Source organism: Panthera leo, chromosome D2 (assembly GCF_018350215.1).
Source record: "Panthera leo isolate Ple1 chromosome D2, P.leo_Ple1_pat1.1, whole genome shotgun sequence".
In the NCBI taxonomy this organism is placed as follows: Eukaryota; Metazoa; Chordata; class Mammalia; order Carnivora; family Felidae; genus Panthera; species Panthera leo.
Genome location: NC_056689.1, coordinates 81,760,912 through 81,788,536, shown reverse-complemented (window position 1 = coordinate 81,788,536; position 27,625 = coordinate 81,760,912). Strand labels below are relative to the sequence as shown.

The following is a 27,625-nucleotide window of genomic DNA, read 5'->3' as shown; positions in this document are numbered from 1 at the left end:
CACAGCTGACGGCGGGAAAATCGTCAATGGCCTTGTCTCTTAAGAGAAAGCTCAGTCTACAGCAAGATTCATACCTACCTATAATTAGCACAAAGAGCAGGCCTTTGATATCTTAGTTGAGGATGACAGCATGATGGCCTCAAACTGTGTGTCTTCATACATTCAAATGGCAGCGTAGAGAATGTTGTCTATATCACGTCAACTCCAGAGAGAACACAAGCACAATAATCCTTAACCAATAACACAGGGGCAGTTAACCACTGATCACCACTCTAATCAATGGTGGGTCCCGCCCTGTGTATCACTTTTCCAGGTCTATGCAGTCAATAACTCGCTCCTCTGGCTTTATTTGCACCACGGTGTGCACAAGATTGGATTCGGAATACCATCCCTTTCTCCTGGGCCCTTCTGAAGGAGCCTACCTCAGGCCAACAAAGATAAAATGAAGAGAAACAGAAAGGGACTAATTTGGGTCTACAATGGTCCAATTCCCAGTTTTCAATCGTACATTCACAAAGCACTGTGCTTTTAAAAGATGGGGCGCCTGGGTGGCTCAATTGGTTAAGCGACCGACTTTGGCTCAAGTCATGATCTCATGGCTTGTGAGTTCAAGCCCCACGTTGGGCTCTGTGCTGACAGCTCAGAGCCTGGAGCCTGCTTCAGATTCTGTCTCCGTCTCCCTCTGTCCCTCCCCCACTTGCACATTCTCTCTCTCTCTCTCTCTCTCTCTCTCTCTCTCCCAAATATAAATAAACCTTAAGAAAAATTTTTTCTTAAAGGTGATGTGTGTTCTGTAAATCAAAGGAACATCAGTTTGTGAAACTCCATGTCTGAGTGTAGAACTCACAACGAGAACGTCAACCTTAAATAATCAACAGGAACCATCATCACTCACAGTAGGTCACCCAAAGCAGCCATCCTCCCAAAGAAACAAGCACAGAGAGCCCACTTCAACACTCAACGCTCAGTCTGCCCCTTTCGCAACATCTCTTCAGTCACACGGTTCCATATCGTGGGCTAACTGGGAAACTCTGGCTTGAGCACAGCTCTTAATCACAGACACTTGGAAAAAGGTTACTGCTCTCTATGAAAAAAGAAAGTCACCAACACCCCCGATCCACTCTAAGGTTCAAAAACGATGCACACTTTCATCCACAAAGTACGAGAAACAGGTCACTGACCTCAATACCTGAAAGCCCATTCACCTGGAAGTTCCACACGTGAGAATCTCTCTCCAGAAGCAAAATATTATTGTGGTTGAAGGAAAGAAAGAGCCGAAGCTCCAGTCTTCCCAAGGGAGGCAATTTAACTTGGTTTTAGCCTTCTGACGTTGTTGCTTATTTTAACTGTTTGCCCTCTTGAGCCTTTTTTTCTATCGAGAGATACACTGGCACGAACTTCGGAGCCCTTCGTGTACACCCGGCACTACCTCTGATAAACTCGGAATACATCAGCGGTCAGTATTTCACTCACACGCACACATTTCAGACTTGGGAACAGAGCTTGCTGTTCAAACCTGTGCTCGCATTTCACAGCGTGGGGAGCAGTTACCCTAAGAGTGGGCGACCCCAACCCGGCACGGCTATCTATTACTGCTCTGTCATGCTAGAAAGCAAAGAAAAGGGAGGAAGAAGGAGAGAGAAGGGAAAGAAGAGGGAAAAGAGAGAGGGGAACAGAGAAGGAGAAGAAAGGAAGTAAAAGATCGCCTAAAATTCCCTAGGAGGGCCAGCACCGGTGACACTTACTGATTGAACAGGATCCTGGAGCGCACGATGAACTTGAAGATGTACTCCAAGGCCTTCATAGCTTTGTACAGCTGGTCATTTATTCCCGGCTTTTCCGCATTGTCCACATAGTTTCTTAAAACTTTTGTCAACTTCCTATTCGTAATAGAATCACAAATCAATTAACGCGTTCAGAAAATTACAACACCTCAATTCCTAATTGGGACAGAAACACATAAGTGGGCCACTCTTCTTTTGGTTCACACTTATCCGTAGATGCCTATTTATAAAATGCATTCGAAACAGATTAAAAGTGAGCCATAAAATAACACTCAGAGGAGCGAGATCTGAACAAAAAACCAGCCTTTTTTTCTAAGTTTTAGAGGTTTTTCTAAGCATTAAATGTATTATGTAATTTAATCTTCACAAAAGCCCAATAAGGCACATATTATTTTAGGGTATAATAATAATAATTGGGTATAATAGCAGGTATATCACCCTTAACGTATAAGTGAAGAAGCCCAGGCTTAGACAGATACACTAGCTTCCCCAATGCTAAATAAAATCGAAGAGGTTTTCTTCATACCCATATATGTTTTTGTAACGCTTTTTGTAATGTTTCTTTTTTTAACACGGAGCATGCATTTATTTTCAAATGATAGAGGCAGTCGTGGCGACGGTGAATTTTTAATTCTGCCCCCAACTTCTACATTTTCTACTACTACTGGCCCATAAACGAATAATCACTGCTCACTGATCAGAAGGCTGACCCTGAAGCAATGCTTCTGAATCATAAAAGAACAGATAGCTTAACTTCAACGTGGTTTCTGGTTTTGGTGTATTGGGCCACACCATAATTCAAAAACTAGCCACAAATGTGCAGTCTGTCCAACAACCATCGGCCAAACTTCTATGAGCCCCAACTTCCCATGTCATCAACAAGAATTCACTGTGACTTTTTACTACTCATTATGCTCATAAAGATAACCTGGTAGGGCACGGCCAGCATTTCCAGCTAAGTTGTGAGCCCGTACGCACCCAGACTGTTAGTCGAGATTATTGTAAGATACCCGTAAGAGCAACTGTAACTTGCATTAAGAATGACCTCAGAATAGCCCTAAGAGTAACCACTGTCCTGATAAACCACAATAAAAAGCTTTCAAGGGGCGCCCGGGTAGCTCAGTCGGTTAAGTGGCCGATTTCGGCTCAGATCGTGATCTCATGGTTCGTGGACTCGAGCCCTGCATCAGCCTCTGCTGTCAGCACAGAGCCTTATTCACTTCCTCTCTCTCCCTCTCTCTCTGCCCCTCCCCACTCTTGCTCACGCGCTCTCTCTCTCTCTCAAAAATAAACATTTAAGGAGCGGGGAGGGGGAAGCTTTCTGGGTGACCAAGCAGATGGGAAGTCATTTCTAAGTCTCATCAGGTTGCAGAACCCTAGTAAAGAAACTTGAGAGTTTCTTCACTCTCCAAGTAGGAGAGGGGCACCCGAGCAAGGTGTTAGGAAGAATCTAGGCCGGAGAGGTCCTCTCCCCAGTGGCTCCCTGGCTCCCACGGTGGGAGGGTAGCTCACCACACGTGTCTTCCGGTGGCCCTCGAGGCACAGCAGAAGACATCTAGGGTCCTGCCAGAAAATCCGTTTCACCTGATTTAACTTACTTTTTCAAGCTTATTGGCCAGATTACCTTTTCTTATTAAACCCACTGATACCTCAGGAAATAGAAAGAGAAATTCCACAGAACACATTTTGGGAATTTTCCCAACAGATAATTAATTAATTAATTAATTAATTAATGGAATCATCTGCAAAAAGAAAGACCCAGAACCAGAAAATAAATGAGGCAGGATGTCAAAAGAGCCACATCCGCATGAGCGAGGCCATCTGTAATGGCACAAAGACGGAGCCCCCGTGGTACTCGCTGAGAGGCACAGACCAAATGGAGCATCCGCTGAGCAGAGGCAAGACCTGGGCCAGCTCCGGGAAAAGTGGCTCTGCGGCCGGAAAGAAGCTCTGCTAGTTTCCCGGAGGAACAGTCCGCCCTCATCGCCGGCGCCATCAGCATCACCGGTGACTCTGCGGGGCTCCCGCACCCAGACTACGCCCGCAGTGGAGGTGGGGCACTGAGAGGTCCTCTGCTGCAGTCACCTCTCATTTCTTGTCTTGGGGTTCTTTGCGGAGAGGGCTGAAGATCTCCACGTTACCAAAGGGAAGAGGTAAAGGAAGTATCTGGGAGAGAGTCTCAGCTCCATCTGTGCCTGCCCAGGCTTCCAGAGGGGCAGTGGCTGGGAGACCCTCCGTGAGGATACCCAGTGCCACAATTTCCCCTGGCCCAGAGACCATTAACGCAGAGACAACTTCCCATGATTTGGCTAGAACTGCGTGAATCACAGTTACCTCCTTTGGCATTTCAAGGCTTAAATTCTCAAATTCGAACTAAGAAACCACTTGGGATTGCTTCTTTACCAAAACATGGCAAGAGGGGCGCCTGGGTGGCTCGGTCGATTAAGCGACTAACTTCGGCTCCCGGTCCGTGGGTTCGAGCCCCGCGTCGGACTCTGTGCTGACAGCTCAGAGCCTGGAGCCTGCATCGGAATCTGTGACTCCCTCTCTCTCTGCCCCTACCCCACTCACACCCTCTCTGTCTCTCAAAAAATAAATAAACGCTTAAAAATCAAAAAACAAAACAAAACATAAGAACACTTATTTTCCAAAATGAATCTCCTTTTCAGCATATTACAGGGGCTGGATGGGAGGATACCGATTCTCAACTCCGTCCCATCATCTCTTAAAGATAAAATGGTACTTCTGTTTCTCCAAAGACTCCCCGACTTTCACTTGGCCTCCTATGGCAAAGGCACAGAATGGGCGATGCCAACACAAGGTCTGGAACACAGCGTGGCAAGCTCACTCACCGAGCTGATTTCCTGAAATCCCAATACAAAAGCTAATCTGAGAAGAGCCGTTTGGTCCTAATTCCACGAAGAAGCAGGAGTGTGAACGTGATGCGTGGGGAGATCCCGCCCCACGAGGAGCAGCTCATAGGCCACTTCCGCAAACCCTGCTTCGTCCGCCCTGGCAAGATGGCCCCGCTCGGTCAGCCCTCCTCACGGTCTGAAAGGGACTGCCCAAAGCACAAAATGGACAGCTCCACTAAGAGAACAAACCGTCGGAAACAAACATTTACCAGCAAGCACAAAGGACTCGTCACAGCTGGTTCTGTGTACGTGAGGATGTGGCCGCTCTCTGCCCACTTGGGGCTCCGCCCACCGCCTTGCAATAAATAGACATGCACTCACGGCAGACACGAAAGGGCCAAGGGACACAATGACTGACGTCATACAAAGAGCCAGCATCAGACCTCTGGCCTTGTGTTCATGGCTGCACGCAGGCAAGGAAACAGATACGCTCCAGACACACGAGAGCTTTGACTGAAGTTACTGGCACTAAAGACGACCATCTCTAGCGATTCCACGGTGGGGAATTTTCTTAAAGAAATTATTTAAATGTTTTTTAATTGCAACTCGCACAATTAAAAGTTTAAATAAATGCCAACAAATCCCCTGGTAAGAGAGATGGAGTAACTCCTCAGAAGTATTATAATAATAATGAAACCTAACTATTGCTTAGTGCCTTCTAAGCACCAAGGATTTCTCCAAACGTTTAACATGTAATAACTCATTGAAATTCTCAAGAAACCCTAAGATGTGCCTGTTTTACTGATGAGAAAGCTGAGGCCCAAAGAGGTTTAAGAAATTTAAACTTTCAGCACGCCAGGGTGGCTCAGTAGGTTAAGCGTCTGACTCTTGATTTCGGCTCAGGTCATGATCTCAGTTTGTGAGCTGGAGCCCGCATCAGGCTCTGCACGGAGGGTGGAGCCTGCTTGGGATTCTCTCTCCCTCTCTCTCCACCCCTCTCTCCCACTCTCTCTCTCTGCCCCTCTCCCCTCCACCTTCTCAAAATAAAGAAATAAGCTTGAAAGAAAGAAAGAAAGAAAGAAAGAAAGAAAGAAAGAAAGAAAGAAAGAAAGAAAGAAAGAAAAGAAAGAAAGAAAAAGAAAGAAGAGAATAAAGAAAAGAAAGAAAGAAAAGAAAAGAAAAGAAAAGAAAAGAAAAGAAAAGAAAGAAAAGAAAAGAAAAGAAAAGAAAAGTAAACTTGGAAGTGACAGTGCTGTGGGTTAAGCAGGGTTCCCAGACTGTGCTGGTCAACACCCAGTGAGCCACCTCTCAGGCCGGGATACCGCACATTTGCTCTGCCTGCTTACTAGGCACCCAGAGGGGCAGGTATGGGGACATGGCGGGAGGGTTAAGAGCAGCTAGGCTGGCAGTCAGAACCCAAGCCCATTACAGCGGAAGCATCTGGAACAAAAAGGAAGGCCCTCTTTAAAGAGCAAAAAGATCTACTGAGAACTGAGTTGTATGCACACTAGACAACCAATCATCTCAAACCAGGAACACATCCATTTATTCTTTTGCCAAAAGCTGGTCAGGAAGCCACGGTGAGGCAGGCACTCCGCATCCATAGATCAGTTTCATCGAACATAAACTGAAAATTTCAAAGACAAATGGAAGGTATGGAGGAGAACCAGAATTTATTCCAGAACGTTATGGTAATTTATCGCGTATCTTCTTTCAACAAGATGTTTAGGTCTGTTATAAGGGAAACAGTAATAAAAATTATCCCAGGAAATTCAGAGTTGGGGGGGGCAGGAGGAGGGGGATGTACGATCACAGACAAAAGCATATGAAAAAGACACTGAACGATAAACATAGAAAAATGAACTCACGTGTAGGCTAATGTTGCACTAAAGTGTTTCTTAATGTAGGTTTCCAGAACAGGATTAAAATGTTGAAATTTTCTATCAGCAATTAGTCCAATGATAAATACCTGTTAAATTCATCAATATTTTCATTAGCAAGATAACGTGAGCCATTCTGGAATCCTCATCTGAATTACCTGCGCTATGGTGGGAATTAAGGAACAAGAACATCTTCGGAAGTTACCTCTTCTTACTCCAGAAATGATACTGGCCTAACTATAATGTTCCACTGAAAGCTACTCCCCGCCTCTCAAACCCAATGCCTTGATGGGATTTACAACCGAAAACACTTCTCAGATCGCTGCCCTCCCCCAGCTTCAAAGGCTGCAGCATGAAAGCCTCCCTAACATCGGAATAGATGGAAAATAGAGGCTCCTTACCAGAGCGTCAAACACTAACGTATCGAAGGTCTCGCTCTCGGAGTTCTCCATCATGATGTTGAAGAGGGCATCCAAGGTGTCCTGGAGGAACTGGAGATACACCAAATGTCAGCAGACCAAGTAAACTCACGCAGCTTTCCCCCAACCTAGAATAGCTACTATCTTCGGCAATACGCAAACACCCATCTCCCGCAGAAGTCTCCAAAGAAGCGGTGCACTCCGGGGACTTTTCCGAGCCACTCAAGGCACAAGACAAAAATCTGAGATGAGTGAACTCACAGCAAAGACATGGCAGCCTGAGCCAAGCAGAGGAGGCCTGGCAACAGGGACATGCCTGACAGTCCCCACCCCTTCGGTCTTCTCTACCCCTTTTCCTGGTCTTCACCAGGCTGGTGACAAAGAACTCAACACCAGCTCTGCGAAGGCTGGGTCGGCCTCGTCCCGGACTCCGAGTGTAGGGCCGGGGCTAGGGAGGGGGCAGAAGTCACCGAGAGACACGCTTCCAGCTGAGAGTAATGAAGGACCTTCGAGAGGCCCAGATGCCCAAGGACAGAAGAGGTGTGAGACTCTAAACCTGGGGCGCCAAGAAGCGCGTCTTACTCAAGAGCAACTTGGAAATTCCTTTTATAGCCTACTAGAATTCACCAGGTAAATATCAGAGCATAGAATGACAAACCATCATCAATTAATTAAGGAAAGAAAAAAAATCGCACGATTCCAAAGTTATGTCGCACTGGACATTGTCTTCCAAGCCCATCCCCATCCTCCCCCGAGAGAAGCGTCAAACAGACCAGGAAAGGCCATCTTGGAGGTAATGAGTTCCCTGTTTGTGGAGGAGTTCAAGAACAGGCAGTGTGCCACATGACAGAATATTGGCGTAAAAGAGAATAAAATATAGATACATCATTAGTCACTAGGGGCATGCAAATCGCACTTGATCTTAGCCAAAAGGCCGAGAAGCGACGGGGACATGCAAATCGAAACCACAGGCAGCTAGCACTGCACACCCACCGAGAATGCTACCATCGAGACATGAGCGATCCTGGAAGTATGGGGCGGGCAACGAAGCGGAGGAAACAGACGCCTCGCACATCACTGGTGGCAATGTACAACAGCACGATGGGTTTGGAAAACGCTTAGACAGCGCCTCCAAGGGTTAAACGTATATTCGCCACGGGAACCTCTTCATTCGTAGGCTTGTATCCAAGTGAATGGAACACACCCGTCCACACAAAAACCTGTACACAAATATTCGCAGCAGCTTTCCTCCTAGACATCAAAATGGGGAAACCACCCGAATGTCCACCAGCTGATAACTGAGAGAACAACTGTGGCATAGCCATACGTTGGGATGGTTCTTATTCAGCCATAAGAAGGAATGAAGGGCTCAGTCGGTTAAGCGTCTGACTTCGGCTCAGGTCATGAGCTCGCAGTGTGTGGGTTCGAGCCCCGCGTCGGGCTCTGTGCTGACAGCTTGGAGACTGGAGAATGCTTCAGATGCTCTCTCTCCCCTTCTATCTGCCCCTCCCCAACTTGCTCTCTCTGTCTCTCTCAAAATAAGTAAACTTAAAAGAATGCATCGTATGGTATGTGAATTATATCTCAATGAAGCTGTTATTAAAAACCAAAGAACAGGTGAGACAGCCCCATAGCAAGGGTGTCAGAAGGATGGCTGAATGGGATGTCTGGGCCACATTCTTCCCGGATGGCTCAGCCCATGCATAGAACACACAGAACCACAAGGGCCTTCAGGTCCTCCCAGAGGGTCTCGAATGGGTTGAGCACTCAGGCTGAGGAACCCAACCACTCGGACCTGCTCCCCAAACCAGTGCCTGCCCCACTGCTCCCCCTTATGCTGTGAAACGTTGCAACAGCCCCAAACCGAACACTACATATCTCCCTCAGGAAAGGGGACATCCTCCCAAACCTAGTAAGAGATCTGAGACCCACCAGTGCATAAAGCCTCATTATATTGTGCTGTGCTGCCCCCCCAACCCCCCCACACAACGATTTCATCCCAGGAAGTGGGATGAGACGGCAGGGGAAGCAAACCACCTTGCTGCCCAAGAGGTGTTCTGGTCCAGCCATCAAAGGCTTTACCAACCCTGCAATTATGGAGGAGCCCACATCACCTCATTACTCGAGTATTATTTCCCATCATTTTCAGTTCATAAAATCTTTGCAAAGGTCAAAACTTCACGCCATCTGGTAACAGCCCAATGTTGCTGCCAATGGACTCACCAGCTCGTGAGTTCACTGTGGCTCGTCTCGGTTCACATAGCGTCCCTGCAATAGCTCTACCCATCCTACCCAGACAAATGACAGGATCAGTGGCACGGAAACGTGGCAGCAGAGAGCCGGAGTCTTGTTTTTCTGGCTGTCGAGCCGCAGAGGTACAGGGATACCAGCATCCTGAAGGAAGTCCCTCACATGGAGCCATGAACACCCTTCTTCTGACACCTACCTTTTCTCTAAGACTATCCACTGGAGGCCCCAAGTCACCATTTTCATCTCCCACCAAAATGAGCAACTGCATCTTTTAGCAAAGAAGCAAACACTGTTCTTAACCCGCCGTTCAATGTCATGTCCCTACTAGCAGTTATGAATGTGCACAAGGTGGGGGGCGGGGGGGGGGGGCTGGAATGAATGGAACGAACTCAGTCTATGACGTCCTCAAACAGAGTAAAAGGAGCCCCATGAAGGCTGGGAATCCGTCCAGCCCTGGCTCTCATTAACAGCCATGTGGGTTGGACACGTCCGTTCACCTCTCCAGGACTACAGGGTACTCAGGATGTACCAGCGATGGACGGACAGGTCACACACACAGTACCATGGTGCCAGCACACACAGGAAGGACAGGGGCTGGTGAAAACCACTTCCAGGGCTGAACACCAGGATTTGGTACTAGGTTAGGTGAGGGGAGTGAAGGACAACAAGACAAGATGGTTCTAAATCATCTCCTTATGTGTAACAATAGGCCAACAGGAACACGGCTAATTCCTGATGTGATACAGGGATTTCAAAAGGAAAAAGCACAAAATTTCATTAACTGTGTGTCTCCTCGAGTTACATTCACTTATTCACCCAGCTTCCATTTGCATCGGGGAAGTTACAAGACCCAGAGAAGTTTCAAATGCAATTAGCATTGTCCAAGCCAGAGGTAGCAGACAAAAACCTAAAAAGATGATTAAAATTGGAAGAGTGGCAAGGATATGTTTCAACGGTTATACAATGAGTTTCAGAAAGTGGTGCAGCCAAATTAATTTATAGTGAAGTTAACCATATTGCTGCTTAATTAAGGCCATTTTAAGTAATTAATTTTTACAGAGATAAGGCGGTCTCCTTCTGCAAGCACCTCTCACAGAGGGTGAAGGACTGAGCCAGGGACAGACAGACCCGGCGGCAGAGAGCTCGCTCACAGAACACCACCAGTGGGGACCAGCCGATCGTGTGCAGGCCAAATGGGGCAAACTGAACACGGAAACAGGTTTCCTTACATAAAAGGAAAAGTCACCGGGGCCAAAAAAAAGGATAGAACGCTCTAATATCAGAAGTAATAACAATTCTCTGATAAAAAAAATTATTAAAAAAAAAAAAGAATTATAGATTTGGATGACGAGCCTGGGTGTCTGAGTCTGTTAAGCGTCCAACTTCAGCTCAGGTCATGATCTCATGGTTCATGGGTTCAAGCCCCGCATCAGGCTCTGTGCTGACAGCTCAGAGCCTGGATCCTACTTCGGATTCTGTGTCTCCCTCTCTCTCTGCCCCTCCCCGGCTCACGCTCTCTCTCTCTCAAAAATAAATAAACATTAAAAAAAAGAAAAGAATTCTAGAATTGGAGCACTCCAAGGATCTCGGATCACCCTAGTCTGACTGTCCTATCTTGCAGATGAAGATTCAAGAGGGCACCTAACATTTCTCCAGAGTTCTGTGGGAGGTTAAGAAACGAGTCCAAGATCACACGGGAAGCAAACAGCCATGACAAGGCTCTCAGTGCTCTGACCTCCTGAGCCAGAACCCAAGACCGGCTTGAATCCAAAGACCGTTTCCCTTCCCGTGAAGCCAGACCACCCTACCAACCGGAACCCAAGGGGGAGTCTGTCCACGTGGAGGTGCATGGCAACATCCACCAGAAGCCACCAGACGGAGGGATTCTGACGGAATCGCATGCTACCGAGCAGGCAGTGCCTGGATCCGCCCACACATGGAAGAACACCACACCACGCCACCCCCGGGGTCTGCGTTACCTTCACCACTTCGCCACCATCGACCTTCATCAGCTGCCTCAAGTTCTGCTGCAGCAAGCTGGTGTTGGAGCGCCACTTGAGCAGCCCCAGCAGGTCCACTGGAAACAGAGAACAACGGACATCAGGTCTTCGCGGCAAGAACCTGGTCTCCCTTCGTCACGCGTCCGGTGAGGTTCTCCATAGAACTTTGAAACAGAGCGATCAGCCCTGCTTGGAAACCTCCTCCCGCTGAAAACTTCATTACTTTCTAGAACATACTTGACACCTCGAATGGCTGAATACATGACTTCCGACTACATTTACCATGAAATGATTCCAGGTCGAAGCTTAAAATTGCATTCGGCGTAGCACCTGGGTGGCTCGGTCGGTTAAGAGTCCGACTCTTGATTTCGGCTCAGGTCATGATCTCCTGGTTCATGAGTTTGAGTTCCGTGTCGGGCTCTGTGCTGACAGTGCAGAGAGCCTGCTTTGGATTCTCCCTCTCCCTCTCTCTCTGCCCCTCCCCGGCTCATGTGCTCTCTCTTTCTCTCTCTCTCAAAATAAATAAACTTAAAAAAAAAAAAAATGCATTTGGGAGCTTAAGAAAAAAGGGCTGAACTTTTCAACCTGCAAGAAGGTAGATTCAGACCAGCAGAGGGTCTGGAAGAAGGCTGCTGGCCCATCAAGTGCGGTCCTGAAATACCAAGTGGGTTTTTTCCTATCTGAGAACATGGCTTTTATATTTATTTTTTAATTAAATAACATAAAATAAGAAATGCACGTTCAGGTACAGAAACTACAAGGTGACGGGAAGCCTGGGCCAAGGGGCAACCACTGCCCTCATCGTGGCCTGACCCACCATGGCTGTTTGTCTCCTATGGTTGAATTTTATCTGGTTTGTTTTCTCATAGAAAAACCACAGACTGAATGGATGCATTTTTACAGACTAAATGCGGAAGACAATGTCCGGAGATGATTTTGTTTAAGACAGCAAGATGTTCTTTAAGGCACGAAGACAGAATCCAAAGCATCTCTAGGAAAGAACATGTGCCCACACATTCTCCACTTGAAAGTATATTAATATCCCATTACGTGAAAAAAACCACAATTAGCAAAGTGCCTCCAAGTGACTGTTTATGCTCATCGGGAAGAAACTTCAGCTACGCGAAGTATCTCCATTAAAAAAAAAAACAAAAAACCTAGTTCATAATGAAAAGAAAAATACAATTTTGGCAATATAATTTTAGCATTTCAGGGGACATAAGACACTTGCTAAGGACTAAACAACGCAAAAGGCATTCGTGTGATGATCACCAAAACATACATTCTCCTTTATTTGCCCTCCCCCCAAGGACAGCTGATTGGCGGGGGGGGGGGGGGGACAGTGACAATGAAGAGGGACGGTACCCAGGAGCACTGGGCAATGAGTAAGCTGTAGGCTCGAATGCCCGCTGGGCCACATCACCACCATATGACCTTGGGCAACTAACCTCACTCAATTTACCTATCTGAAGGATGGGTACGATGTTGCCCAGCTGGAAGGCTGGTGCCAGGATTAAATGGTGTGATGTGGAGAAAGTGCTCAGCAAGCTACCCAGCATGAAGACAGACAGCAGTGGCTGTCCATCCACAAGATGATGAGGAAGTGAAAAATTTTAGCCATTCATCGTGCAAACTAACGTGTTTTCATTTGTAAATGAAGATGGAGTATGAGAAAGGCCACATCCTGCCCAGACATGCCCTAGGTGCCAGGGTTAAGGGAGATTTCCACCTCATGAGAGTTACCAGTGTTTTTTCAATGGAAACTAGTTACTTATCTGGATTCCATTCCCGCAAAGTTAGCGGCACTTCCGGTGTGAGGGAGGCTTAGGCTGATGTCGGTATCTTAAATCTGAGAAAAGGTACAACCGGCCAGCGTAAGAACACCTCCAAGGAGGGAGAGCCTGTTTTAAGAAAACAGCTTGACCAGCCCCCCGCTAGCAGGGTCAGACCAGCGCTCCCTGTCCGAGCCCTCATCCCTGGGAGCCACCGCGGCTTGGCCGTGATCGATTCTGTGTCTTGTGACTTCTCTCCAATTACATAGGAAGCTAATTGAGGAGAGGAATCACATCCTCAACTTCCCTTTTTATCCCCCACAGCATCCAGTAATGCTGAGAACAGAGATGTTTAATACAAACCTCGATGAATAATTCAGCCGCTGCTTTTCCCTAAGTAACGGAACTTCGCAGGAACAAATCATGGCTGCAGAAAAATGACTCCCCGAATGAGACTCTGGGACTCAGTGCTCAGACGCCAAGCGGGGCAGCTCCATCTTGCACACCACCTGCCACACCACCATCCCGAAAAGAGGGATCACTGGCCGGTGTGCAGCGAAAGACAAAAGATGCCCCCTTTACTCTCAGTGAGCATCACGTCGGAATCTCCTCGTTGCCCGGCAACCGCTGCTGCCAATAGCAGGGTGCTCGCTCCCTCAGTTCCAGGGAAGGAATTACCCTGTGACTGATGACGGCCGAGGAGCCAGGAGGTGCGAGGACAGGTCAACATCACCCCCCGGGGAGATGGCTGCCACTTAACCAACACCTTGGAGAGTTCTCGTTCACAGTCCCCTTCTCCAGCCATACGTGGGTTATGAAGGATTCTGTGGGGGAGCCTCCCAACCTAACTGCTCTTCGGGACGTTGTTTGGATGGGGAAAACGTGTTCAAGTTCCAAATAACAATTTCCAAACGTGCTTCTGGAACGTGACCCAAGCATAAGGCGGCGGCGTCCTGTGTAGTGAAAATGACAATACACAGCAGCTCTCATTTTGTCCAGCACGTAATGGAAAGCTGAAGCGTCACATGCATGGGGCGGTGACTCCCCGGAGAGGCTGCCACTGCCCTGAGTTCAAGGAGGCCCTGGGCGGTGTAGCCATCAGACTAGTGAACTACCAGGGTGGTATCCAGAGAGTAACATCTGACCCGTGGGGGCATCCTTTCCATAACGCGGTCCCAAACCAGCACCTGCCTTGCTGACCATGTGCTCCCTGGGCACTAAACGCACAAGCCCCCCGTGTTTTCTGCAGCCCTCCCCATGCTTACACAGAACCCGACGCCCAGTTAAGGCCTTACAATTGCTCACGGAGATTACTGACTACCACCAGCTTAGGGCAATGCTTAGGGCAAACCGTGATGATGAAGACATTAGAGAGACGTATCCCAATGGCCTTCATGCATCCCCCAGGTTCCCCCGCACAGCTGACTCACGAGCCAAGCAGTGAGGAAGCACCTTCTAAACAGCGCAATACAACGGAGTGGAGAAGGCGGGCCCGGAAAGTTGGAACGGGGCCTGTACACCCGACTGCCCAGCCCTCTTTCCCATCCAATGCCATGGCTTCCAGAGGAGAGGGTTACTCTGTCCCCTTTGATCCGGTTAAGGTGCAAACAGTGCCTACCCCTCGGGCAAATCCGAGACTCCTGCCAAGATTTACAGACAATCCCCAGGGACACAATTCAAGATAGCAACAAACATTAATAATCAAAATCCATATTGGGTGGCTAAGAGGGCAAATTGGATTTTTCAGCTGAGTTTCAAGAGAGCATAAAGTCACCCTGCACAGCTGTGATATGCTCACATTTGGGGGATGCGATTTTTAAAGGTAGGAAGTATACAGAAGGGACTGCCGCGTCCAGTGTGCTGTGAGTAAGAAGTGCCCCTGGCCACACAGCCACGTTGCTGGGGGCTCTGCAAGCGGTGGGAACAACTCAAGGCAGCCGGCCGGCCCAGCACAGGCACCACCTGACTCTGCATTTCAGTGTGCTTCATCAGCCGGTGCCTTATCTCACCGCCAGGGGAATTAGAAAGGCCACCAAAACCAACCTTTAAAAATAAAGGTAACTGAGGGAGCCTGGGTGGCTCTGTCGGTTGAGCGTCTGACTTCAGCATAGGTCATGATCTCTCGGTTTGTGGGTTCAAGGCCTGCGTCGGGCTCTGTGCTGACAGCTCGGAGCCTGGAGCCCGCTTCGGATTATGTGTCCCCCACTCTCTCCGCCCCACCACTGCTTGTGCTCTGTCTCTCTCTGCCTTTCAAAAATGAATAAACATAAAAAGAATTTTTTTAATAAAAGAAAAAGAAAAAAAAAAAACAGAGGGTGACTCTGTAGCTTAAAAAAGCTAAAGGGGCGCCTGGGTGGCTCAGTCGGTTGAGCATCCAACTTCAGCTCAGGTCATGATTTCAGTGTTCGTGAGTTCGAGCCCCGCGTCGGGCTCTGTGCTGATAGCTCAGAGCCTGGAGCCTGCTTCCGATTCTGTGTCTCCCTCTCTCTCGGTCCCTCCCCAGCTCACACTCTGTCTCTGTCTCTCTCAAAAACAAATACATGTTAAAAAAAACAAATTAAAAAAAAAAAGGTAACTGGTAATTATCTCCGTGAGTAGCTGGGAGACGGGAAGGTACACACAGAGTGGGCACCTCAGACCCTCCAGCTCACATAACCCCCGCCAGGCCCTTTGAGACAGACGTTACACCTGCATATGTGCCTAGATGAGGAAATGAGGTTCAGGCGGTGTCAGAAGCCCCCGTTCAAGGTCACTTCCAGGATTAGCACAGGGCAAGGGCTCAGAGGCACGTCTTTGCTCTGACTCCAAGTCTCGTGTTTTCTTCCCCTTACGCCGTGCTGTGTTCCTTTGGCCAAAAACCTTTCTTTTAAAGCAAGCCCACTGGTTTCTCTCTCTTTAAGGTTAATCCTTAGACCAAAACTATAGTGACGTTTGAAGCACAATGGATGTCACGCTCCCTGCTAGTCCATGGATGCCCACACCGTCCGTCCCGCAGGATGCGTGAATGACCCACGGACAGTGATCCTGCTCCTGCCGAAGCTTCCGCTGCTGAACGGGGAGCACGAGCAGGACTCGGGAGGGGGAGGGAAACCGCGGGGTGACACGGGTCTGTCCCCAAACTCACCGTTCTGGGTAAGTTTCGTGGAACACACCAGTGTTGAGATCTGGAAGGAATCTTTGCTGATGGTGCAGCTTCCAAGACTCTGCATGCTCCTGCCCGTGGCAGAGTGCGCCTTCTCTTCCAGCTCTGCCTTCGTGGAGGGCAGGCTTAGGTACGTCGCGGCGTCCTCCAGCTTCTTTGCCTCCGCCTGTGGGTTTAATTACACGCATGTCGAACACGAGTCACAAAGGACCGACACCTAATTCTTTCCTATCCCTTGCTATCCTCAATCCTTTGAACCATCATGATATTTGCTCTTTTTCATTTGCTAAACTATTTTCATGATTTCCCTTATTCCTGTAGATTAATTCATGTTAACATTTATCGTACATCATCCTCTCTCATCAGGAACAGCCAAAACGCTGGTCATCTGCAATGTTCACTTAGATAACGAACTGTAGCCAGAGAGCAGCTTCCTCACAAAGAGAGGAAGTGTCAGCTGAGGCCAGGAAGCCCAGAGACGGGTGAAAGAGTCCATACTAGCAATATGGCACCAATAAAGTGGTATACCTTGTAGACGATGAGATCATGCTCCCCGTCCCTCAGGGTGGTCCCATCGTATCTCATCAGCTTTACAAATGCTAGTGCAAATATTTTCTCAGATTTATCCTTAGCTGCAAGAGAAACCAATCATCGTCATCAACTGCCGTCATGACAATCTAGCATCATAAAATGCTGCGAGGCCTACCTTCATGAAAACACTACAAAACCGCACTGGATTACAGTAAACACAGACAAATGGAGAAATGGACGAAGTTAACCAGAGGAAGGCGCCTCACTTGAGCTCGAATTAATCTTGTAAATTCAAAGTTATTGCGACCAAGATCTCATGCGGGCCTTTCCTCGGCAAACCTGAAGCCTGATTCCCAAGGTCAAGGGTAGCACGATGATGTTGAAGAAGGCCATGGAGGCAAGCCTGCAATCCTAGCAACCAGGAGTGACCGGGAAATGCTAACAAGGAAGATGCTGTGGCTTAATTAACATCGGGATACTCAGACCAGGGCGAACCACGGGGTCTGGAGACGCGAGGCAGATGACAGTCCAGAAAGGACAGACCGTTCCCTAGGAAAACTGGCAATCAATATGGAACAAGAGAACAGACTCCTACCCCACAGCATCCCCTAGTATAAATTCAGGTGGGGCGAACACACGGATGTGTAAATTTGTTCTCTTTGGCAACAAAGCTCCCTCCCCACGTACCTGCGCGAGACTCGTTCCCTCACTTCATTCAAATCTCTGCGGACGTACCGCCTACTCCGAGGTGACCAGCCCGTCTAACAGAGTAAATTAGAAACTGGTCACACTCTCCCCTCCCCTGATGCGTTTTTCTTCATAAGTGCTATGGACTGAATTGTGTGCCCCCCTCCACCCCAGTCTGGGGCTGGAGCCCTAGCCCTCCACCACGTGACTACAGTGGAGATGTGTCCCGTAGGCAGGTGCTTGAGGCTAGTGAGGTCACTAGGGTGAAGTGCCGATCCTCCGGCACCAGTGCCCATCAAAAAAGGAGAAAGAGACCCCAGAGCTCTCTTCCTCTGTGTGAGTTCACAACCCTGGAGAGGGTCCTCGCCAGAACCCAGGGTGCTGGCACCCTGCCCTCAGACTCCCAGCCTCCAGAACCCCATTCCTATTGTGGAAGCCCCCCAGTCTATTCTGTTACGGCTGCTGGAGCAAAGCGAGATAACAGTCCTCACCCCTGTCAGAGCTCCAGCCGTGTGTACGTGTGTGTGTGTGTGTGTGTGTGTGTGTGTGTGTGAGCTGTCGTTCAGCCTTCGTTTCATGCGCTGGCCTTTGGAAGGCAAGCGACGCTGCGTCCGCGTCACTGCTATCTCCCCAGCACCGAGCAGTGGTGCCTGCCACCTATCAGGTACTTGGTCCCCATCGTTCTACTTGGAGAGGTGACAACGAACTGGTTCTCTCACTCATTGACAGTGACGTGGGATAGGGTAATGGCGGGAACGGTCCCGATGGGCTGGGTAGTTGGAAGAGGTCTCTGAGAAGAGGGACAACACGTGAGCCAAGACGTAAACCTTCCAGAATAGACGTGGCCAAATGCACAGTCCCCAAGTGGGCCCAGGCTTGGCCATTTTGGGGACGGAAAGCCAGGGGACCGGTGAGTAGTGGGTGGTGAGGGGGGCAGGGGCCAGCACAGGAGGGACGGGTGAGGAGTCTCTGCCGATGAAACAGATTCAGCATGAGTTCTGCAAGATGCCAAGTGAGTACAGCATGGAAAACATTGAGTTTCAGAGCTATAATCTTTAAAATTATATATCCCAGATTCTCTTTTTAGAGATGAAAAGACAGAGGTCAACGAAGGAAGGAGCGCCCATCCACCCCCCTCGAGTCAGGGGCTCAAAATATTTACCCTAAGTCCCCACTGCACGAGATAGCATGCCTCATTAACCTGTGCAGTCCTGGTGTCCATCGGTTCCTGGCACACAGTAGGTGCTCAATAAATGGTATACCTAATTTGATAAATTAATGAATGACTGACCAACCAAACTAAAGGGAGGGAAGAAGGTAAAAAATATGGACCCTAGGAATCAAAAAAAATATAACTTCGTGAATGGGCATCAGAAAACGTAAAATATCTTAATATTCAGGTGAGAAAGAACAGATGCTTCTGGCCTTGAGCTGACGTGAAAACAATAAGGACATGCCTCCATGAAAGCATCCGGGGTTCACAGGGACACATGACCACCGCTGTCAGCCCACGGCTTCCCCGATCCTACCACAAAGCAGCACAAAGGAACAGTGCACACCTTTCATTAACACGCTACACCGGGACGTCAAGGCCACGGACCGCACTTATTACGTGCTCGTCAGCAGCCTTTGTGAGCAGGCAACAAACTTAAAGGACGTCGAGGGCACGGGAGGCAGGGCTGCCCCACCCGACCAGGCCCCCTACGAGCAAGGGGAACTCAGCCCCCAGCCGGCTGCACGCGGAGCTGCACAGCTGCTCACGTTCTGGTAAAACAGGAGCCAGTGCATCTGGGATTGCTAACACGTTGCTGGAGCGTAGATCACCCAACCCCCAGGGACGGGTCCCATCCTGAGAAAGCCCAGCTCTTGTTTCCTTGGCTTGCCCACGTCCAGGGAAAAGCGGGTGATAGGTGGGGGGGGGGGGGGGGGGCCGGATGGGGAGGAATTGTGGCCTCACTTCTTCCTGTCTCTGACCCCGCGTGTCCGAGATCGCGATCACGGAGGCGACAGGGACCCCCTGGCTGCCGTCACTCCCGTAGCGGACAGCTCAGGACTGCGTCGGCATCACACTCTTGATGCGCAACACGGTTCCAAAACCGCACAAGCCGTGGCGCAGAGAGCCTCATTAATTACGCAAATGTGCGGTGGCGGGTTGGGTGACAGCATCTTGTCTATAATGAGTACTTAAAACTGTCTGGAAAAATAAGGATTTTGAAAATTAAAATGCTGGGCCCTGATGTAATTTATTAACGAGAGAGAACAAGCTCGTTACGAAGAGGGAGCTTACCTCGGAGACAAGCCCCCTATGGATTCCAGAACTGGGTCCTTGCCTTCCAGCGTGCCCCCCTTGTCCCTGCGGCCCGCTCCCATCCCGGCCGATTCACTGATGCAGGGTGCTGAGCCCACGGCTCCCCGCACGCCTTGGCTGAGGACAGACCCGCCCTGGGTCCCCCATCCACGCGCCCCGGTCCGTTCACCCCGCACCCCAGCCTACGCCACAAGAGTCCCAGGATGATATTCAGAAAGAGGAGAACCTTCTCTGCGACGGGTAGACAGCAGGTGAAAAACTAAGACCAGGTGATGGACGTGGCCTCACCTCACCCCAAGGTGTGGGAGTAGGACGCTCAGGCATAGAGACTAAGTTTGAACCAGAGTCGTCCCACTGACTAACTAGGGTGACTTTGGGCCGCCGAGGGGGAGTCCGTGGGCCCCAGCTTCCTCAACCATAACGTGCAGGGCCATGGCCACAGTGACAGGACACGGGGTGATTGTGAGGACCAGTCGAAACAGTACAGCAAAACTGCTCGTGCCAGGAGCCCGGTAAAGGCACGATGCGTGTTCACAAACGTTTATTACCAGTTGTTCTTCTCCCAAAGTTCTGGCCAGCAAGGAGCGCCATGCACCCCCTGCGGCCTGCCGGTCTGGATGTGGCCCCCGGGGCAAGTATGCAACGCTTGGGCACCGCGGGCCACGCTGCCCAGCCCTCATGACCCTGCTGTTCCACCCTGCTCGAACCCCGAGCCCCCTTTCCCTGCTCGGCCCAAACACGGGGACAGGACGAGAGAGAGGACGATGCCACAGGTCACTTCCGCCCGCCCCCTCCACATAGCCGCTGACCACGACGGGCCCCGTGCTGTCTGGACCCCTTGGTTCAACTGCCTCGGCCGCCGTACCCCACGCCCCCGTGGGTCTTCCGGCTGATACGCGTGCTCTCTGCACACCAGCCCCGCGGACCACGTGAGCACGCCTTGACACTTGTGAACAGCAGCGAGGCCCTGGGTCCTCACCGGCCCCACAGAGGGGTCTACGTCCCCCCAGCTTCAGACCCTTGCGCGTGTACCCGCTCTCCTGGACCACACTCCTAGGAAAGGGACCGGGTCAGGCAGAACCCCTTACAGGAACAGTAAGGAGGATGGACACATCATCACGCAGCAGTGGCTCCTAAGGAGCACCTACCCCATGCCAGGCATTGTGCCAAGGGTTCGGCAGCCTCCATTGTGCTCGGTCTTGATGACCAAGACTTCTTATCCTCCGGATGGCTGTGAAGGCGCCCGACAGCCAGGGCTGAGGACCCACAGGGTCGTCCATGCAACACAGGGCCCCCAGACCACCCTTTCCCTCAAATCTACAGCCCACAAAATGGAGCCAATCTCACTATTTATTGTTATTTTTTTAAGTGTTTATTTTTGAGAGAGAGACGGAGACAACGTGTGAGCAGGGGAGGGGCAGAGAGAGAGGGAGACACAGAATCCAAAGCAGGCTCCAGGCTCCGAGCTGTCAGCACAGAGCCCAACACAGGGCTCGAACTCACGAACTGTGAGATCATGACCGGAGCCGAAGTTGGACCCTCACCGAATGAGCCACCCAGGCGCCCCTCTTATTGTGAATTGTTTTCCCAAATCCGAGGTCACTACCCAGTGGGTACAGACACAGGACTTATCTGCCTTTCGTAATATCTCAGTGTCTAGAACTGGGCTACATCCTTAGTAGGCACTCAACGAATGTGACAAGGTGACCTTCAGTCATCAGTAACTCTTTTGGAAGGGGAGAGATTCGAACCCCCATCCTGGCACACCTGGGTGGCTCAGTCGGTCAAGCATCTGACTCTGGCTCAGGTCACGATCTCACCGTTCATGGTTCCGAGCCCCACGTGGGGCTCTGTGCGGACAGCTCGGAGCCTGGAGCCTGCTTGGGATTCGGTGTCTCCCTCTCTCTCTCTCTCTGTCCCTCCTCAGCTTGTATGTGTGCACACTCTCTCAAAATTAAATAAATACACACACAAAAAAACCCAAGTCCCCCATTCTTTCCTCCCGGCATCTCGGCATCAGCCAGTGCTGTCCCAACATTTCCTGCGAGAGAAGCTCGGCCTGCATCCAGACACCAGGGGCCGCTCACAAAGACAAAGGGTCTCCAGGGTTTCCGTTCCAGTGCAAAGGGCATGAGGAGCCAATTTTTGAAATCCACTTGTATCTCAGTGACTTTTCTGATGGATGGAACAGCATTACGAGTCACACGGAAGAGAGGAAACAGAAAGGAAGAACAGGAAGTAGCAGCTGGAAAAACTCAAGAAAATTCATGTCTCCCTCTAATCGGCTCAAGGAAAAAGAGGCAGTGACATTTTCTGGAAACAAGTCAACATGGAAATGAGTTAGAGGATTAAGATGGCACTGTGTTGGGATAACCGAGTTCTAGATCCAGAACTTCCAGAACAATCCAGAACAAGTGACGAGTACAGCCTACTGAGCTTTGCCCCTGTTCTCCCTTGAAAACCCCACGGGCTAATGAAGGGATTACTCACAGTCCTGTGACGATCTGTGGCGGAAGGTAAACCGAAGGTGACTGCGGTTGACATCCTCAATGGGAATGGCCACCTGCAGAGTGGAAAACGGAACTTTCACACCTGTACAGTATCTTCTCACATCAATGGCCCTGTCTAACTGCAGGTATGGTGCAACCACGCACACCTCGTCACTGCAGCGATGAAAACACTGGATACCTAATCCCCCGTACGACTTTCCAAAGCAAAACGCCTTCCGAAAATTTAAACTGGATAACATTGCAAAGGACGCCAAACCAACCCTGCGAGACAGCAGAGGTTTTCGTAAACATTCAGATCCTCGCTGTTAAGGGTCTACGTGTACGAGTTGCCGTTTTCCTTGGCAGCCCTTCTTGGAGGTGCCCACACATCCTCCACAGCCGCGGGGACCTGCCCTCGGCGGCGGGAGCAAAGCTGGCTTGTCATGACTTCCAGTCCAAGGAGACCCAATGCGCGCTGCCCTTCGGCAAAGACTGTCCCTAAAAACTCTCATATCTGACATCCGTGTTGTAGAGCCAACCCTTGGCCGGGGTCTCAAGTATTCGAGCCCTTGGCACGTGGGCTGGGGGAGTGCCACGCTGGGCTGCCGGGGTGACGTCAGCGTGCCGCGTGAGGAAAGCAGAGTGTGACAGCACGGAAGGGGATTCGTCCCCCAGCGATCCCCTCCATACGCTGTCACCACTATTTTTTTCCATTTGGTGTAAAGACAGCAGGCCACACATCAAACAGACCCGAGGAGAGAAAGATAATAGCTATCTTTAAAGGACCCTGTCATTTGTCTCCATGAAAGTCCTATTTTTATGTCCAAGAGGAGATGAGAGCAAATGTATTCCAAGAAATGCCAGCGCGGTTCCTTAGCAACCTTGAACGACTTTGTTGCAAGAGCGCCTCTGCCTGTTTGGGGTGGCCGCTGGCGAGCAGCCCCGGCTTGGGCGGGAGGTGGGGACTTCCTTGGGATACAAATGAGCATTTCATCATCAACCCCGTGGGATACAATGACCATGTAAATGATACCTTAACGGTCTCAAACCAACGCGGCTGCTTGACTTGGTAGTAAATCACAGACTTGTACTCTGAAATCCCTTCGTCGCCGGCACCCGGGAAAATCACATGCTTTAAAAGAAGGCATAAAGAGTTCACATCAGACCTCATAGAGCTTGACACCGCATACATCTCCCCACCTCCTGCCCCCATTAGATGAGCTAAGCAGAGCACTACAGGAATGCCAATAAACCCGGCACGAATGGAATGTGCTCCCGGCAATGGGAGGACAGATCCATCTGGAGCCGGCGCGGCCGGTAAGATCTTGCTCTCAGCCATTTAAGCATCTTGATGGTTATCAGCACAGAGATGCTATACTGTCCTCCGTCCCCCGTCCCCTCACCCCTAACAGCCTCAACATTAAGGTCTGAAGGAAGTTGCCTGAGTCACTCAGTAGGTCTAGAATAAAGAGCTTCGGACCAAAAAGGAGATGGCGACACTCCTTCCTGTTCCGCCAACTGTCAACACTGACCACCCGACTTCGGCGGAAGTAACACCGGGGAGGCCCCAGTGGCAAGGGCAGCGCTGCCTGGCAGTGACATTGGACGTGGGCCACCCACCCCTCCCAGCACAGCTGAGCCTCAGGTGAGCACAGTGGCATTGCCCTCCGCCACGTGGGCCCAGGGGAACCCAGCCCTCCACCCATGGTCCAGAGTGGGAGGCGGCAGGGACACGTGCTCTGGGTTGGCCTCCGGTCATCCGAGGAGGCCACCGTCTCCGAGCACTGCTCCAGCTCGCGAGTCCTGCCGGCCGCTGCGACCACGCAGGAGGAGGTCTCGGGAACCACCACCACCAGCCAGCAGAGCAAGAGGTCGGATGCCCGGATCCAGACCCCAGTCCTACCTCCCGCTAGCTCTCTGACCCTGAACAAGACTTGTCTGGGCCTCAGTTTCCGCATCTCTCACACAGTGATCAGAACAGTGCCTGACCCGCTACCGTGCTGGGCAAGACCTCTGAGCCTTGGGTTTACACTGGCAAGTGAGGCATGGTGACACGGCCGGGGAACAAAGGCGGTCGGGACCCCCTGGTCGGGACTGCCAGGCCCCCGTGCACACCAGCCCTCTGTAGCGAGCTGGAGAAAGAGGGGAAAGAGTAAACTCTCATCCCTAGAAAGGGGGTCACACAGCCCCAGCCACGTCTTTTTCTATCGTGCAGCAGAGCCAAAGAGACACTTGGAAAATAAAGCTTCCACGCTACGGATTAAGCTTGGCCACAATATATACCTCCAACCGTTTTCCGTCCTCGTCATAAACAGACACGGTAACCTCCACATTCTTCGCTGTCGTTTTGCTTCCTTTATCAAAATCGCCTTGAACTAAAGTTACGTAGATATCATTTCGAACATCACCTGGGGGAGAAATTATACCTTTAAAGGCAATCCATTATTCACAATGTAACCGAGAATTCTGCACAACTGCCTTAACTTGCTACCTCTCCTAGCAGCGCATTCAAAACACTGGATTAGATGATTATGCAATATTTTCTACAAAACAGCCTCGCGTTTAAAGGCATGACAAAAGCAGTTTTCAGCATCGTCAGCATAAGATGACGAGAAAGAGGAAAATTTCAAGGCCCTTAATGATCTGCGTGGTTCTTCACCTCGGGAGGCAGCCCACACACACAGCGGCTTCAAAGCTGTCGATGGGTTTGCAATGACTGTCCCTCTCCAGAGTCTACGGCCCACTGTGACTCACATTACTATCTCGAGGCGGACCACTGGCTGCGTGCTCTGAGTCTGGGTAGCCAAAGAAAATCACAACATTAAGTGACAGCTAGCAATATTGGCTTCCTCTACATTTTTCTAAGGACTTAAATGAAAAGCTGACTGAGAACCAGAACCCCAAGCCGACGTTCTGAGCCGATGTCTGGGATCAGGGACTAGGGGTGGGTCAAGAGACAGCTTTCTGCATGGATCTTGTCTCCTCCGGTGGGCAGCGGTCAGGAACCTGAAGAAGGTCCACAGGGAGCAGAACGAAACAGATCTGTGCATTGTAAAGTGAGTCAGGCCATAAGTTGTGCAAAACAGAAGCAGGAACAAAAGACAAGACCCCACACACAACAAACGAGCTCAAAACGCTTCTTCCTACCGAGAGCACACGAGGCCCCTGGTAATGGGCCGACTGGGAAAACTTAGCAAGCTTCGTTAGCATCATGATTTAGAGCACGTAACACTACCCAGCGACTGCAACCCTGCTGTCTGTCTGGCCACCTCCCACGCCAGACCCACCTGCTCTCCCACAGGGATGTGAGGAGCAGGTTCACCACGGGCAGTGAACGGCCCACCGTGTGCAAAGAACAAGAATCCCTTAAGAAAAAAATCCCCTTGCTTTATTGTTTTGTTGTGTGTGTGTGTGTGGGGGGGGGGGAGGTTGGTTTTTTTTGGGTTTTGTTTTGTTTTTTTACTGCTCTATTCTGGCTTTTAATGTATCCAACTATTAAATTAAGCCTTCATTTAAAAGCTGTTATTATAATAATCCCAGTGGGTTGCAACCACAGCCACCGGAGCTGCTGGGAGAGGAAACATGACTGCAGTCCGTGATATCGACCGAGCGAGAAGCTAAGAGTGATGGAACGTGGGGCCAAGGGCAGGAGGCAGAGCCTCCAGGCCAACACCTGCCGCTAATCCCTGAGTGACCACGAACACGTCACTTAACCTCCCCTGCCTCATCAATAAGGCAGGGCAGTCTGAGTGATCCCTCAGCCTGTAAATTCTACCAAAGCACAAAAGCCATAATCAAAAGGGGCTACAAGAGCTTCCTACAGGCCTCATCGGCCAGACGGCCATCACACGCTGGGGGCAGGGGGGCGGTGAGTCTCACTCTCCTCTTGGCCTAGACATCCATACTCAGGGCCACCCACAAATGGGGTGTACAGGAGATAAACTCCACACATGGGCACTCACAAGCCTGCCCTCGGAGAAGGCCGCCAGGGCCACAGGGTTCTCGTTCTGGGGAGGAAGGAGCTGGAAGCAGACGTGAGTGGACTCCATGAGAACTCTCCCTTCGCCACACGCAAGCGTCTGGCCACCTTCCCAGCTCAGAGAAAAACTCTGCTCCCCGCCAGGATCCTTCGGACCAACTGCAGGTTTTCCCGAGGCTCACAAACAGGTAGAAGACCCAACAACGGCAGGCTCTCCCACTGTGCAAAGGAGACACACATCTCTGTGAAAGTATCTCCATAAGATGGGGCAAGAGGGGACAATGCACACGCTCTACCAAGCTAACGGCCAGGGATCCGAGAGAAAACACCCCATGCCATCTCTCCCTCAAGGGGCCCGGGGAAGCGCCCACGGCCCATCAGTCATTTCTCAGCCACGGAGAGAACGTGGTGACTCATTCTAGCTAGAATCCCACACGACGGGAGCCCTGACTCCCGACTTAACACACAGAACCTGCCAGAACAACAGTCACCTGTATGGCTGCCCCAAGAATCTACTAGTAGATTCTTTTCGTGGCTTAACTTTTTCAGTTGAACAATTATAAAGGGAAACATGATCAGTATGAGTTCCAAGTTTTCTGGGTCTCACTCTGAACATGAGGCCATCCTAAGATCACCCAAGATCAATGCACAACGTCATCCTAATCTATAAATTTCATCTCAAATACACATGCAGGCGATACATCCACTGTGAACTCCAAATCGATTTGCTGCTTACAGACTTGACTCGTACCCGCAGTAGGTAGTCCTCGGTTTTATAATATAGTCCTGGATGTCATATTTCCTTCCTGTACGGTGAGCCACTGTGATCCAGCTTAACCAATTTGAGATGTCTTTCACACTCATTTACCAGCTGGAGTACATAATGACCCACAACAGCCCCAAAAGACAGAGGTAGCAGAAAGAATAGGTCCCAGGGGTGCCTGGGTGGCTCAGTGAGTTAAACGCCCAACTTCAGCTCCATTCATGATCTCACAGTCTGTGAGTTCGAGCCCCGCGTCGGGCTCTGTGCTGACAGCTCAGAGCCTGGAGCCTGCTTTGGATTCTGTGTCTCCCTCTCTCTCTCTGTCATTCCCACTCACACTCTGTGTCTCTCTCAAAAACAAACATTAAGAAAGAAAGAAAGAAAGAAAGAAAGAAAGAAAGAACGAACATGTCCCTAACAGCCCTAAAATAACCAAAACAAGATCTCTGATAGCATGCACAATGAGTGGATAGCTGTCCCTGCGAATGTACAGCAAGGCCCTTTTAAAGGGACACCACAGGGAATCTTTGAATGTGAGGAGGTTTGGCCCCATTTCTACTGCTCATTAGCTATGTAACTTCAGGCTGCGGCTGAATCTTGATTCTCAATTAGCTCAACGCCAATTTGTCGGCTTTCAAGATCCTCAGATGGATCAAGCCAAATTATTAACGGGAGCATTATCTGCAAACCAAAAAAGTATCCCATGGACGTAAAGGATCTTCCCCAAGATCTCGTGAGGATCAAATCATGTTACTACTGTGAATGT

General features: G+C 50.2%; 1 protein-coding gene across 3 annotated transcripts in view; it reads right to left on the bottom strand.

Moving 5' to 3' along the window:
- Positions 1-27,625, bottom strand: part of DOCK1 (dedicator of cytokinesis 1) — a 521,064-nt gene that overhangs the window by 392,647 nt on the left and 100,792 nt on the right. For all 3 annotated transcript variants that reach the window (XM_042909101.1, XM_042909102.1, XM_042909103.1), the window contains exons 14-22: positions 24,401-24,525; positions 23,151-23,249; positions 22,119-22,191; positions 16,631-16,734; positions 16,085-16,268; positions 11,168-11,265; positions 6,921-7,010; positions 6,508-6,608; positions 1,746-1,880 (exon numbers count right to left, since the gene is read on the bottom strand). In XM_042909101.1, the coding sequence (XP_042765035.1) occupies positions 1,746-1,880; positions 6,508-6,608; positions 6,921-7,010; positions 11,168-11,265; positions 16,085-16,268; positions 16,631-16,734; positions 22,119-22,191; positions 23,151-23,249; positions 24,401-24,525 (1,009 nt within the window). The remainder of the gene's footprint in view (positions 1-1,745; positions 1,881-6,507; positions 6,609-6,920; positions 7,011-11,167; positions 11,266-16,084; positions 16,269-16,630; positions 16,735-22,118; positions 22,192-23,150; positions 23,250-24,400; positions 24,526-27,625) is intronic.